This window comes from Paramisgurnus dabryanus, chromosome 1 (assembly GCF_030506205.2).
Source record: "Paramisgurnus dabryanus chromosome 1, PD_genome_1.1, whole genome shotgun sequence".
NCBI classification, from domain to species: domain Eukaryota; kingdom Metazoa; phylum Chordata; class Actinopteri; order Cypriniformes; family Cobitidae; genus Paramisgurnus; species Paramisgurnus dabryanus.
The window spans coordinates 73,724,025-73,740,078 of NC_133337.1; the positions used below are offsets into that span (position 1 = coordinate 73,724,025).

The window sequence follows — 16,054 nt, forward strand, 5'->3', positions numbered from 1 at the left end:
GAAAGCCTGCTGTGTGCAAGAAGTGTGCAACACTTCTATACAATGTCTTTTGCTTGACCCACTATTCTACAGTGCAACAGGTACTGCGAAAGATAAATATGTATTTACAAATATTTAAGTATAATCTTCTTCATCATACCTAACATTAAAGGATAATTCCGGTATTTAACACTTTGAGTCTCATTTCTGGTTTGTTTTGAATGAACTACACTGATGGACACAGACATTTTGACAATGGGTCGTGTCTTGACTTTTTGACTCGTTTAGAAGCGTCTCTTGCTTCAGAATGGAAGTCAATGACCATGCACAAACATGTCATTAAAATGTTTATGTTTAATACCGGAATTATCATTTAATAACATGTTTGGAGGCATAAATGGCATAAAATGTTTGGATATAATGACAGCAGAGAAATATCTTCTGCATTATACAATGATATTAATGATTAATTAATTGACTTATTTTGTACAAGAATATTTTAAGAAACCAGTCATTTTATGACTGCTATACTAAATAATCTCAGAAAATACAGAACAGTATAACACATACATCTGTTGCAATCCTATAGACTTGACAAGAGGTTTTCCTGAGATTTTTCCTCTAATGTTTGAGACCTGACAGGGTGAGGATGTAGTTTGTCTTACCTCTCTTAAACTCATAATCTCTCCTTTCTGCTTCCCTTTCCCTGCTTTACACAAAACATTTCTGATGTCCATCTACAGAAGACAGTAATGATCCAGTCAAGATAAGATTATCATTATTATTTAGAAACTTACTTCTCGTCATGTTTTCATAATTCGCGTGGCATCACCTTTTGAATGCAGTTGGGCGCGAATGAACGCAAAGACATGCGCGGACATGGATACATGCGTGAACGCGTCAGTACGACTGCTTTGTCGCTTTTACAAGCGTAAATTTGGTAACTGCATTGCATATAAATCTGTTTTTGCCACGATTATCTTTTTAAAGGAATACACTAGTTAACTGCTCAAATTTAAACTTGAGATTTACACCTGGGCACGAAAGATTTACACTGGGGCACATGCCCCAGTAAAAGGGGTCTAGCGACACCCCTGTCTTTCAGTCTATGCTCCCTGCTCTGCTCCATTCGTTCTCTTTCTTCCTTGTATTTTGTGATGGACGCGCTCAGTTCATTTCCATGGTTTCTCGCGCTGGTTTCGCTGCAAACTGCGTGCAGCCAATTGGCATATGAAACATCATCAAGTAGCATTTCGGCATAGTGTTCATAGGAAATGTAGGAAGTACTGCCAGAGGGAAGGATCAAGATTTTTATTAATAATATAATAATATAATAATATAATTGTTAATTTAGAACCCTGTTTCTAAGGCTTGCAAATGTTTAAATGGTTTAACAATTTAACCGCAAGAAGGCGCTAAAGTGAGCAGATTTCTGTACACACATACGGTTAAATGTGTCCGGTCCAGCTCCAGTCAGGTCCAGAGTTGCGCTACTGTGTGTCATACTCTAGTCCAGGGTTCCCCAAATCTTACCCTGGAGGGCCGGAGCACTACAGAGTTTAGGTCCAACCCTAATCAAACTTACCCACCTGTGACTTTCTAGTGATCATGAAGACCTTGATTAGCTTGCTCAGGTGTGGTTGATCAGGGTTGGAGCTAAACTCTGCAGTGCTCCGGCCCTCCAGGGAAAGATTTGGGGAATCCTGCTCTAGTCCATTAACATACATTTGCTGAATAGAGCAATGAAAAACAAAGTAACGTTTTTATGTGAAGCGACTGCTTATGCTGCATCTTCTTCCTGAAGCTGTTTGGATTCGCCCTCCGCCTGTGTGTGAGCACACGTTTAACTCTTTCGCCGCCATTGACGAGATAACAAAAATGGAATTATCTCAGCTTTTTGCTCAAAAATTGGTGTTTTTGAAGAAACCTACCCATATTTGAGAGGTGATAAAAAGAGAACTAATGAAGGCAGGATGAAACGTTTTTTTTTTTTTTTTTTTGAAAGCAGAGGGTCTGTTCTTTCATTTGGTATATTGTTTGTTTATATTTTTAAAGAAGAAAATTTTCTGGAAGGCATTAAACTTTTGTGAAAATCATGAAAAATGCTGGGGCTGGCTGGCAACATTTAAAAAAAAAAAAAAACGCTGGTGGGGAAAGAGTTAAGTGCCCTCAGTAGTGCATATACTGAGAGAAGTGTTTCAAAAAGTAAGCCAACATAAAATCTTTCTGTTCTTGACAGGGCACATACACACAAAATGATCTCACAGTAATCTTTTTCAAATAAAAACATTTGTTTACGTCTTAGGAAACCAGTCAGAAACCAGTCTGTGCTTATTTGTTCTTAACTCTTTCACCACCAGCGTTTTAAAAAAAAGTTGCCAGCCAGCGCCAGCGTTTTTCATGATTTTCACCAAAGTTTACTGCCTTCCAGAAAATTTTCTTCTTTAAATATATAAACATACAATATACCAAATGAAAGAACAGACCCTCTGCTTTCAAACAAAAAAAAAACGTTTCATCCTAACTTTAGTGGTTCTTTTGTAATCAGCTTTTGAATATGGGTAGGTTTCTGCAAAAACACCACATTTTGAGCAAAAAGCAGAGATAATTCCATTTTTGTGACGGACTTTTCATAGAGATCCCATTCAGAGCGATCTTTAAAACAGACACGGACATGCAGCCGCTTGCCATAGGGCAATACTTCCGGGTTTAAAAGTTGCGGAAGGGTGCCACCTGGTGGATAATAGCGGTATTGCGGAAAGACGGAAAATCTCGTCATTGGCGGGGAAGCGTTTTCTCTTAATTGACGAGATATCTCGTCAATGGCGGGGAAAGAGTTAAAGAGACAGTAACCTCAATTAACCTACTTAAGTCTGTGTCATTAATGTTAATCAAACAACCCAAGGCAAGAAACAGAAAATAACTTCTGTTGCTCAAAATAATAATAATAATAATAATAAAGACAATGTTATTATTCATTTAATTCGATTTCTGTACCCAATGCTAATTTTAAACCTTACCTGGACTATGCCATAACACCAATGCTCAGGCTGCCAGGGCAACAGCAAAGGGTTGCAAGTATAAATGGAAAGATGTCAGCGTCGCTGAGATGTACCGCTACATTGGACTACTATTTTATATGGCCATGGTAAAGATGGTCTCCATCAGGTACTACTGGAGACAGAACGATGTTTTCTATATGCCTTTTCCTGCCAGAGTAATGTCAAGAGAGAGATACCGCACTATTTCATGGAATGTGCACATGAGTCACCCAGAAGATGACAAAGTAAATGACAGGAAAAGGGGCACAGCCGAACATGACCGTCTTTTCAGGGTCAAGCCTATGGACACTATTCGTCAAGCTTGTATAAACCTCTATCATCCTAAAAGAAACTCGGCTGTGGATGAAAGAATGGTGGCATGCAAAGCAAACACAGAAATGACACAGTACATGAAAGCTAAACCAACCAAGTGGGGCTTCAAGTTGTTTGTGCTTGCAGATTCTTCAAATGGATATACTGTGTACTTTTCGGTGTACACCGGGAAAAATAACTTTCCCACATAGAGCAGAACCAAAACAGACAAGGGGTACCCATGTGCCAGTTCCAGTAGCTCAGCTGACCTCAGATGTAAGCAATACTGCCACTGTTGGTCGCCGGAACTGTGTGCGCTGCAAGACAGTGCATGGTAAAAGTCAGGACACACCTTGGAAATGCAAAACATGTAATGTTCCATTGTGTGTTCAGTTAAATAGGAACTGTTTTGAACAATGGCACAACAACATTTAACTCCATTCTCAAAGAGTTACAGTGTGTGATGGTTTACAAATGTATATCTTATTTTTTATATTGTGAAAATTTTTTAGATGCACACCAAACTGTACATTCACAGCTGACATTTAGAATCATTTTCTTTTAATTAGAGCCATATTGTACGGGTCATATAGAATATTGTTACATGTATACATATTGTTACTTTATTATTTATGATTACAATGAAGCTTCTTTATTTATAATTACAATAAAGCTTCTTAACTCTATTGTATTGTTCATGTTTTAGCATTTTTTGCAACCCTATAAGACTTTTATTTGACTAATTTCAGATAAAAATAAAGTCTTAATTCTTTTGTACTTTGTAACCTATATTTTTTAAACTACATGCAAAAGATTTTCTCTTTAAGTCTCCCCACATTTATTCTTTTGTCACAACATTCCTCACTGAGCCATTAGGGGGTTGGGTCTCTGGTGTGAAACAAATCAATATTCATGACCATTGACCCTCCCTTCCATATTGCCTTTACACAGCAAAAAGTGTCTTACAAAAGTTAAATCAATGTATTGTTTCATGTGAATGAGTGGGTAAAATGGTTTTTACATCTTTTTGTAGCAAATTCTCTACTCTACAAAGACTTGAGACTTGACATGGACTCAAGCTCAAAGACTTGAGACTTGACTTGGACTCGAGCTTAGAGACTTGTGAGCATCTCTGCTAGCAGGTCTATGGTAACTGCATGGAAACAGGACTGTAAAATAAAGTATTGCTTTTTATACAGTTATTACATAGGACCTACCGCCTAAGATATAGCATCAAAAACATGTCACTGTGAGGCAAACCCAACCATTGACTATCATACGCATTAACTACTGGGTACATTCACTAGTACATCCATGGTAACTGCATGGAAACAGGACTGTAACATAAAGTGTTGCTTTTTATACAGTTATTACATAGGACCTACCACCTAAGATATAGCATCATAATGTCACTGTGAGGAAAACCCAACTATTGACTATCATATGCATTAACTAGTACACACTTATTGTGTATATACAATTTGTAAGTACAATAGTGTTTGATATTAGTTATCATATGTACACTGTAAAAACCTGTCATTAACCCTAACTTGCCTGTTAATACTAAATACTTATATTGTACATTTATTTGTAAGTACAGTAATGTTTCTCAATAGTTACAGTATACCTACACTATAGACCATTTCAAAAGATGTAAACAACACTGGTCCAGAAGCACTTCCTGTTTCAGTTTTTTAACACTAGATAAACATTGGGATAAAATACAACCAACAGAACACATAGAACTGAGTCAAAAAGTTAAACAAACATCTTAAAGATAATGATATATGTGTGAAATAAAAAAAAACAGTCACAAAATGAAACAGGAAGTGTTTCTGGACCAGTGTTGTTTACATCTTTTGAAATGGTCTATAAGTATGTATCTGTTATTACCCAATACTTATCTAGAATTACATAATAACTGCCAAGTATGTACCACTGATAAGTACAGTGATGGTACCAGTTAATTACCATGTAGATACCTAAAAGTAAGTACCACACATTTGTCAGCAAGTACAACGTATTTACCATATATGTACAAGGTAAGTACACATACTGTAAAATAAAGTGCTACCTCTTTATTCCATTTTCATTTTGGCACATACTTTGCGTGCAGTTTTAAAGAAATGGTTAAACTGCTTGCAATTTTCATTTTCCAACATTTAATTGATAGAATTTGGCAGAAAATGTCTTCAATATACATGCTGCTGCAAAATAATTTATAAAATAGAAATACCAATTTGAAGACAAGGTAGGTTTGCACACTAGCAAATAATAATGATCTTTGTTTTATGATTACTCTTTGTTTATCTTTCTTTCAGGGAAGTTTCCCTGCAAAGTATTATGTCTCAAACACATCTCGCAACTCTTGTTATTTGGATAATAACTACAAGGCCTTCCTCCTGGTTGATGATGGCAGCGTGGGGCGTAAAGGTGGTGAGGTCAGCTTCAGAGCCCGTCTGGAGGACTACATTTCCCGTCAGCGTTCAGGTACATGAGAGTGAAGGTTAGACTAGAGTTTTAAGAATTTTTTTTTTAAAGGAGTCATATTATGTGGCTAAAAAGCACATTACTTTGTGTATTTGGTGTAATACAATGTGTTTGTGTGGTTTATGGTTAATAAAATCATTATTTTCCACATACCATACATTTTTTTTAGCACCTCTAAGTCCCACCCATCTGAAACAGGTCGTTTGGTACAAAGCTTATCGTTGTGAGAAAGCACGGTGTCAAGGGGTGTGAACTGATTGGCCAGCTATACAGTGGTTTGTGATTGGCCGAATACCTCAATAACGTAATCGGAAATATGACGCTCCTTGCCAAGTTTTGGAAGATGAGCTCCAAAAACAATACTGAAAGCCACGAGATACTATCTTATTTACTACTACCTTATCAACATGAGCCTGAATCTGACCCAGAAAACACAGATGGCTAAGCTAATCGATCAACTTTACCAGCACGATGCGAGCAGAATGTAACAGATGGTAAGGTAAGGATACTAAAACATAAACCATGTTTGCATTTGTGAACGTAGAAACAACAAAAAAGCACTAATCTGCACTTCTCAAATCTCGTGTTTGGATCATCATTAGGAAATTCATTACATATGAAAACACAGGCGCGTCTCTGCTCAAAAATCGTCTTTGAATCGTCAGTGGGGAAATTTATTAAATATGAAAACATCGGCTACCTACAGGATGTCAGTGTAGTTGCAAAGTTACAATTGCTCCACTTTTTAGACGAAGCCTTTGTGAACATCCAACGGTTGTTCTACGCGATGTTTAGAAAGTAATCCTCCTTAATATGTGCAGCACACAATCGAACATTTGGGCTGTACTGTTCTGAAACAGTGCTGTATATAAAACCTAACCACTGGTTTCTTAATGTTTACTCTGTTGGTATGCCAACCAAAGTAGTTTTGCAACGAAACACAGCGTCTACTCGACTTGGCGGAAATAACAATACTACAGCGTGATTGAAAGTTATAGCCTCTATCTTTGTGTATATATGAGGGCGGTGTTATGAAAATGTTCAAACCAGTATGACGTCTAACTGCATGGGCGTGTTAAACGAGCCGTTTTAGGTGGGCGTGGATGAGGCTTCATGTTTAAAAAGATCTCTTTGGATTTGAAACTTTAATTTTTGCAACTTTACAGATCTTTTATGTGCACAGACATCATTGAACACTCTAAAAACAAAGGAAAACATGAAATCTGACAATATGACTCCTTTAAAACTGTACATGATGTTGTTTTTAAAGGGTGCATCAAAGTTAAAACTATTCACTCTGTAATCTGACAATTCTGAGTTTCTGAGTTGTCAGAAATGAAAGTTGTTGTTATTATTTATTGCAAACTAGATAATTAAAGTAAATTAAAAACATTTTTATTTTTGTACATTAAAATAACATAGCCTGAATGTTAGATGAGAGTAAAACATGATAATGGCAAAAAAATAGTGAGCACATAAGTGCCGTGTGTTTTTAATCAGCGCCCATTTTAACAAGTTTGAGCATTCACACCGCACACATAAGCAATGCGCCAACAGGAGTGGCACTGATGCTGCTAATTTTCGGCACGGCTCTATTTTTGCTGCGCTACTAACGCTCAATTAAAGTGACATTTCATTGTTTATGATTTAAGTTCTCATGGATTGACGCAAAAAGTGTAATTTGACCATAAAATCGTGAATGTGATGCCAAGTGTGTTTTATACAGTCATGACTTTTCATAGCGCAATAAAAAAAAAAACAATGAAATATTTAAAAAACACTGTTGTCAGAAGACTGCACTTTTTGCCCAACACTAAACGAATCCTCATCTTTCTTAAAGAGCACAATTGTTCCGATTCACGATTTTACATTTCCTTTGTTGTGTAAGTGTATATTAGTACATGTTAAGGTACAAACCCATTCGGTGCGTACCTCGGTTTCAAAGCCACGGTTCAGTTAATTTTCGGTACAGTAAAGGAAAGAAATGCAAACATTAAACTGCAGGTTGTTTATTATAAACTTTTTTTAACAATTTGTTTATACTTGTTTAAACAATTTAAAAAATATATAAAAAATAAAAAATATATGAAATAAAAAATAATAAGAATACTGCTGCAAAGTTCTCCACTAAATAAGATACTCTCAGTCTCAAACCAATAATACATAATAAAATATAATGAAAGATATAAATAAACTAGAAATGCAATTCCCAAGGAATTACCAGTGCATGAAAATGCAAAAAAGTTGATTGACAGAAATGTAAAAGAAATTTAGTCTAGTAGTTTACCTGGCTGTTGACATGTTTTAGTGTGAAGCTAGCATGATTTAAAAAAGTTATCATGATGAAATATGAAGCTAGCATGAGTTAACATGATTTAGCATGAAGCTAGCATGATTTAGCATGAAGCAAGCATGATTTAGCATGAAGCTAGCATGACACTAACATGATTTAGCATAAAGCTAGCATGATTTAACATGAAGCTAGCATGACACTAGCATGATTTAGCATAAATCTAGCATGATTTAACATGATGTTAGCATGAATTAACATGAAGCTAACATGAAGCTAGCATGATTTAACATGAAGCTAGCATGACACTAGCATGATTTAGCATAAAGCTCGCATGATTTAACATGATGTTAGCATGATTTAGCATGAAGCTAACATGAAGCTAGTAAGATTTAACATGAAGTTAGCATGGTTTAGCATGAAGCTAACATGATTAGCATGAAGCTAACATGATTAACATTGAAGTTATCATGATGCTAGCATGATTAGCATTGATGCTAGCATGATTAGCATGAAGCTAACATGATTAGCATTGAAGCTAGCATGATGCTAACATGATTAGCATTGAAGCTAGCATGATGTTAGCATGATTAGCATGACGCTAATATGATGCTAGCATGATTAGCATGAAGCTAGCATGATGCTTACATGATAAGCATGAAGCTAGCATGATGTTAGCATGATTAGCATGAAGCTAACATGATTAGCATTGAAGCTAGAATGATGCTAGCATGATTAGCATTGAAGCTAGCATGATGCTACCATGATTAGCATGAAGCTAGCATGATGCTAACATGATTATCATGAAGCTAGCACGATGCTAGCATGATTAGCATTGAAGCTAGCATTATTAGCATGAAGCTAGAATGATTAGCATGAAGCTAGAATGATGTTAGCATGATTAGCATGAAGCTAGCATGATGCTAGCATGATTAGCATGATGTTAGCATGATTAGCATGAACCTAGCATGATGTTAGCATGATTAGCATGAAGCTAGCATGATGTTAGCATGATAAGCATGAAGCTAGCATGATGTTAGCATGATTAGCATGAAACTAGCATGATGTTAGCATGATCAGCATGAAGTTAGCATAATTTTCATGAAGTTAACATGATGTTAGCATGATTACCATGAAGTTAGAATGAATTTAGCATGAAATTAGCATGATCTACCATTATTAGCATGATGATAGCATGATTAACACGATGCTAACATGATTAGCATGAAGCTAGCATGATTTAGCGTAAAGCTAACAAGATTTAACATGAAGCTAGCATGATTAGCATGAAGCTAGCATGATGTTAGCATGATCAGCATGAAGCTAGCATAATTTGCATGAAGTTAGCATGATGTTAGCATGATTACCATGAAGTTAGAATGAATTTAGCATGAAATTAGCATGATCTACCATTATTAGCATGATGTTAGCATGATTAACACGATGCTAACATGATTAGCATGAAGCTAGCATGATTTAGCGTAAAGCTAACAAGATTTATTATGAAATTAGCATAAAGCTAGCATGAAACTAGCACAAAGCTAGTATGACTTAGCATGAAGCTAGCATGAAGCTAATATTACCCAAAGACCCAACCCCTATGTCTCTATGGGGCTTTTTACACCTGGTCACTTCATGCGTTTTCTCTGATCGGATAGCTATCTGATCGTAAAAAGACCAGGTGTAAATGCCCTCTGAAACGATTTCGAGACGGATTTAAATCCGATCGCTCAAACCACTTCAGGAGGTGGTCTGGGACGCATTTCAGAGAAGTGTAAATGCATCTGGTTGATGAAACCACATAAGTCGCGCTTTACTCCTCCCAAACGTCAGCACGTCACTCGCAAGTAAGCTGGAAGAGCGCCAAACAAACAAAGCTGACACGCCTATTGCTTTATGGAGAGATGACAGCGGGTAAAAAAGCTTCCTAGAATCAATAAAAGAGTCTAATGACAAATTCAAATGATATTAAACAAAGAAATATAACGTTAAGAGAGAGTTTTGTGAATGCTTTTCCCGTCATGGACCTGCATTAAATCATCGCGCTGTCACTCTCCTGCTGCACTGTACTGCGAGCTTCAGCTCATGCCGAGCAAGGAGACGCGCGTCCCCTGCCCAACATTCAGTACAACATACAGTAAGTGCTGCATATTGTTGCGTAAACGTCATCTTAAGTTTAAGGCGGAGTAATAAATAGTGTATTTGCATTTTGGGCGGGGGTAAAAGATCAGATTCATATTCGTTTTGCCAAGACGCATTTATGTGGCCAAATGTAAATGGAACAGTTTTAACAAATCAGATAGCTATCCGATCAGAGAAAACACATGAAGTGACCAGGTGTAAAAAGGCCCTATGATGTTCGGATCAGGAGATATAAGGCTTTGTTTATTATGTTGCTAGGCTGCTCATATTTGGTTGCTAGGAGCATGGCTTAATACCTCAATAAGGATGGTGAGAGACTGATTGGATGCCTGAGTAAAATGAGTCCATCCCCATGTCTCTATGACACTGTGCTGCAAAGATATCCATCTGGGCATTTTATAATGGCAGTCTATGGGAAATGTTGCTAGGGTGCCCAAAATGGTTGCTAGGGGCGTGGCTTAATAGCTCAATAAGGATCCTAAAGGACTGATTGGATGCCTGAGTAAAATAAGCCCACCCCCATGTCTCTATGACACTCCGTTGCAAAGATATCCCATCTGGGACGTTTTTATTTCCTTATATGAGCAAGATTCCTGCCTCATTATAAGTCTATGGGGAAATTTGGGGGCATCTTACTCCCCAGGGGTACAACTTACACCCCATTGTGAGGTATGTTCTTACAGAGCCTGCCAGCCTCTTCAAATGTGGCAAGTCACAAGTTTCTGTGAAATCCTAGGTCTGAGCTACGACTCGTCAAAGTTTGTCGCAATGTTAAGTCTATGGGATTTTTCGGCTGCTTTTTCGCCCCTGGGGCGATGACCGTACCCCCGATCGCTTATTAAAGTCATAGCACACTATTCCCGAATAGTCCGCACGTTTGAGAGTTTGAATGAAGTTTCTAAGTTAAACGGTTCGAGCTGTATTAATTGCGGAAATTTGGATGGAAGAATAATAATAACTAGATATTAAAGTTTGAGGACAAACTTTATGTTGGCTTGAAAAAGCGTAGCCTGAACATTTAAAATGGTTTGACAGAAGATTATTTTAGTAGGCTATCTGGCTGTTAGTATGTTTAAGTATGAAGCTAGCATAATTAGCATGAAGCTAACATGATTAACATGATGTTAACATGATTAGCATGAAGTTAACATGATTAGCATGATGCTAGCATGATTAGCATGAAGCTAGCATGATGTTAGCATGATTAGCATGAAGCTAGCATGATTAACATGATGTTCGCATGATGCTAGCATGATTATCATGAAGCTAGCATGATGTTAGCATGATTAGCATGAAGCTAGCATGATGCTAGCATGATTAGCATGAAGCTAGCATGATGCTAACATGATTAGCATGAAGCTAACATGATGTTAGCATGATTAGCATGAAGCTAGCATGATGTTAGCATGATTAGCATGAAATTAGCATGAAGCTAGCATGATGCTAGCATGATTAGCATGAAGCTAGCATGATGCTAGCATGATTAGCATGAAGCTAGCATGATTAACATGAAGCTAGCATGATTAGCATGAAGCTAACATTATTCTAGCATGATTAGAATGAAGCTAGCATGAAACTAGCATGATTAGCATGAAGCTAGCATGATTATCATGAAGCTAGCATGATGCTAGCATGATTAGCTATGACTCGTCAAAGTTGGGCGCAATGTTAAGTCAATGGGATTTTTCGGGTGGTTTTTCGCCCCCCTTTCGAAAATCCTGCACCCGAAAAAATGGCATCCACTAGTGATTACCCTCCGAGTCACGAGTCAAACGGTCCAACCCCCGTGTCTCTACGATGTTCTGATGCGGAGATATAAGGCTTTGTTTACTCTGTTGCTAGGGTCCTGCATTTGGTTTCTAGGGAAAAAAATGGCATCCACTAGAGATTACCCTCCGAGTCACGAGTCAAACAGTCCAAACCCCGTGTCTATACGATGCTCTGATGCAGAGATATAAGGCTTTGTTTATTCGGTTGCTAGGGTGCTCAAATTTGGTTGCTAGGGGCGTGGCTTGGGAGTGGCCAATGATGTGCCCAATTGTTACACCCCTAATCACAAGTAAAACGGTCCAACCCCCGTGTCTCTACGATGTTCTGATGCCGAGATATAACTGTTTGAATTTTATGTTGCTAGGGTGCTCAAAAGTGGTTGCTAGGGGCGTGGCTTAGTAAGTCTTTAAGGATCCTAAGATACTGATTGGATGCCTAAGTAAAATGAGCCTACCCTCATGTCTCTATGACACTGTGGTGCAAAGATATCCATCTCGGCATTTTATAATGGCAGTCTATGGGATAGGTTGCTAGGGTGCCCAAAATGTTTGCTAGGGTAACATTACAACCTATTGTGGGGGACGTCCTGACAGAGTCTAGCACCCTTTTTAAATTTAGTTACCAACATGTTTCTATGAAATCCTCGCTCGGACCTATGACCCGTCAAAATTTTTGCAATGGTAAGTCTATGGGATTTTGCCCCATTGACTTTTCATTGGGGCACTTTTGGGCACCTCTTACACCCCAGGGGTACAACTTACACCCCATTGTGATCCATGTTCTTACAGAGTCTACCACCCTCTTCAAATGTTGTAACCTACATGTTTCTACAAAATCCTCGAGCGGAGCTATGACTCGTCAAAGTTGGGCGCAATGTTAAGTCAATGGGATTTTTCGGGTGGTTTTTCACCCCCCTTTCAGAAATCCTGCACCCGATCGCTTATAAAAGTCATAGCTACCATCTCTTCAATAAACCGGTCGATTTGAGCCCTCTTTCATAGGACTACGGCAAACCGTGCGGGACGAGTTACGCGCCAAAATTTTGTGCAGACATAAGAATAATAATAATTATAACTAGATAGGTACATTTCCTGAAGAAAATGTGAGTGGTGCTTGCCGTGGCAAATTTCAGGGGACAATTTATGATTATACTCCAAGCCAAAAGTAAAATGGTCCAACCCCCTTGTCTCTACGATGTTCTGAAGCAGAGATATAAGGATTTGTTTACTCTGTTGCTAGGGTACTGTATTTGGTTGCTAGGGGAAAAAATGGCATCCACTAGTGATTACCCTCCGAGTCACGAGTCAAACGGTCCAACCCCCGTGTCTTTACGATGTTCTGATGCGGAGTTATAAGGCTTTGTTTACTCTGTTGCTAGGGTACTGTATTTGGTTGCTAGGGAAAAAAATGGCATCCACTAGTGATTACACTCCGAGTCATGAGTCAAACGGACCAACCCCCGTGTCTCTACGATGTTCTGATGCAGAGATATAAGGTTTTGTTTATTCGGTTTCTAGGGTACTGTATTTGGTTGCTAGGGAAAAAAATTGCCATCCACTGGTGATTACCCTCTGAGTCACAAGTCAAATGGTCCAACCCCCGTGTCTCTACGATGTTCTGATGCGGAGATATAAGGCTTTGTTTACTCTGTTGCTAGGGAGCTGTATTTGGTTGCTAGGGAAAAAAAATTGCATCCACTAGTGATTACCCTCCGAGTCACGAGTCAAATGGTCCAACCCCTGTGTCTCTACGATGTTCTGATGTGGAGATAAAAGGCTTTGTTTATTCGGTTTCTAGGGTACTGTATTTGGTTGCTAGGGAAAAAAATTGCATCCACTAGAGATTACACTTCGAGTCACAAGTCAAACGGTCCAACCCCCGTGTCTCTACGATGTTCTGATGTGGAGATAAAAGGCTTTGTTTACTCTGTTGCTAGGGTAATGTATTTGGTTGCTAGGGAGAAAATTGGCATCCACCAGTGATTACACTCCGAGTCACGAGTCAAACGGTCCAAACCCCGTGTCTCTACGATGTTCTGATGCGGAGATATAAGGGTTTGTTTACTCTGTTGCTAGGGTACTGTATTTGGTTGCTAGGGAAAAATGGCATCCACTAGTGATTACCCTCCGAGTCACGAGTCAAACGGTCCAACCCCCGTGTCTCTACGATGTTCTGATGCGGAGATATAAGGCTTTGTTTACTCTGTTGCTAGGGTACTGTATTTGGTTGCTAGGGAAAAAAATTGCATCCACTAGTGATTACCCTCCGAGTCATGAGTCAAACGGTCCAACCCCCGTGTCTCTACGATGTTCTGATGCGGAGATATAAGGCTTTGTTTACTCTGTTGCTAGGGTACTGTATTTGGTTGCTAGGGAAAAAAATGGCATCCACTAGTGATTACCCTCCGAGTCACGAGTCAAACGGTCCAAACCCCATGTCTCTACGATGTTCTGATGCGGAGATATAAGGCTTTGTTTACTCTGTTGCTAGGGTACTGTATTTGGTTGCTAGGGAAAAAATGGCATCCACTAGTGATTACCCTCCGAGTCACGAGTCAAACGGTCCAACCCCCGTGTCTCTACGATGTTCTGATGCGGAGATATAAGGCTTTGTTTACTCTGTTGCTAGGGTACTGTATTTGGTTGCTAGGGAAAAAAATTGCATCCACTAGTGATTACCCTCCGAGTCATGAGTCAAACGGTCCAACCCCCGTGTCTCTACGATGTTCTGATGCGGAGATATAAGGCTTTGTTTACTCTGTTGCTAGGGTACTGTATTTGGTTGCTAGGGAAAAAAATGGCATCCACTAGTGATTACCCTCCGAGTCACGAGTCAAACGGTCCAAACCCCATGTCTCTACGATGTTCTGATGCGGAGATATAAGGCTTTGTTTACTCTGTTGCTAGGGTACTGTATTTGGTTGCTAGGGAAGAAAATGGCATCCACTAGTGATTACCCTCCGAGTCATGAGTCAAACGGTCAAACCCCCATGTCTCTACGATGTTCTGATGTGGAGATATAAGGCTTTGTTTACTCTGTTGCTAGGGTACTGTATTTGGTTGCTAGGGGCGTGGCTTGGGAGTGGCCAATGATGTACCCAGTGATTACACTCCGAGTCACAAGTAAAACGGTCCAACCCCCGTGTCTCTACGATGTTCTGATGCGGAGATATAAGGCTTTGTTTACTCTGTTGCTAGGGTACTGTATTTGGTTGCTAGGGGCGTGGCTTGGGAGTGGCCAATTATGTGCCCAGTGATTACACTCCGAGTCACAAGTAAAACGGTCCAACCCCCGTGTCTCTACGATGTTCTGATGCGGAGATATAAGGCTTTGTTTACTCTGTTGCTAGGGTACTGTATTTGGTTGCTAGGGGCGTGGCTTGGGAGTGGCCAATGATGTGCCCAGTGATTACACTCCGAGTCACAAGTAAAACGGTCCAAACCCCGTGTCTCTACGATGTTCTGATGCGGAGATATAAGGCTTTGTTTATTCGGTTGCTAGGGTGCTCAAATTTGGTTGCTAGGGGCGTGGCTTGGGAGTGGCCAATGATATGCCCAATTGTTACACCCCTAGTCACAAGTAAAACGGTCCAACCCCCGTGTCTCTACGATGTTCTGATGCCGAGATATAACTGTTTGTATTTTATGTTGCTAGGGTGCTCAAAAGTGGTTGCTAGGGGCGTGGCTTAGTAAGTCTGTAAGGATCCTGAGAGACTGATTGGATGCCTGAGTAAAATGAGCCCACCCCCATGTCTCTATGACACTGTGGTGCAAAGATATCCATCCGGGCATTTTATAATGGCAGTCTATGGTATAGGTTGCTAGGGTGCCCAAAATGGTTGCTATGGTAACCTTACACCCCATTGTGGGGGACGTCCTGACAGAGTCTAGCACCCTCTTCAAATTTAGTAACCCACATGTTTCTATGAAATCCTGGCTCGGACCTATGACCCGTCAAAATTTTTGCAATGGTAAGTCTATGGGATTTTGCCCCATTGACTTTTCATTGGGGCACTTTTGGGCACCTCTTA

General features: G+C 39.3%; 1 protein-coding gene across 5 annotated transcripts in view; it reads left to right on the forward strand.

Annotated features, from left to right (window-relative positions):
- The window catches only part of LOC135734533 (transient receptor potential cation channel subfamily M member 4-like), a 564,782-nt gene that overhangs the window by 235,065 nt on the left and 313,663 nt on the right, over positions 1 to 16,054 (forward strand). For all 5 annotated transcript variants that reach the window (XM_065253375.2, XM_065253376.2, XM_065253379.2 and 2 more), the window contains one exon: positions 5,654 to 5,822. In XM_065253375.2, the coding sequence (XP_065109447.1) occupies positions 5,654 to 5,822 (169 nt within the window). The remainder of the gene's footprint in view (positions 1 to 5,653; positions 5,823 to 16,054) is intronic.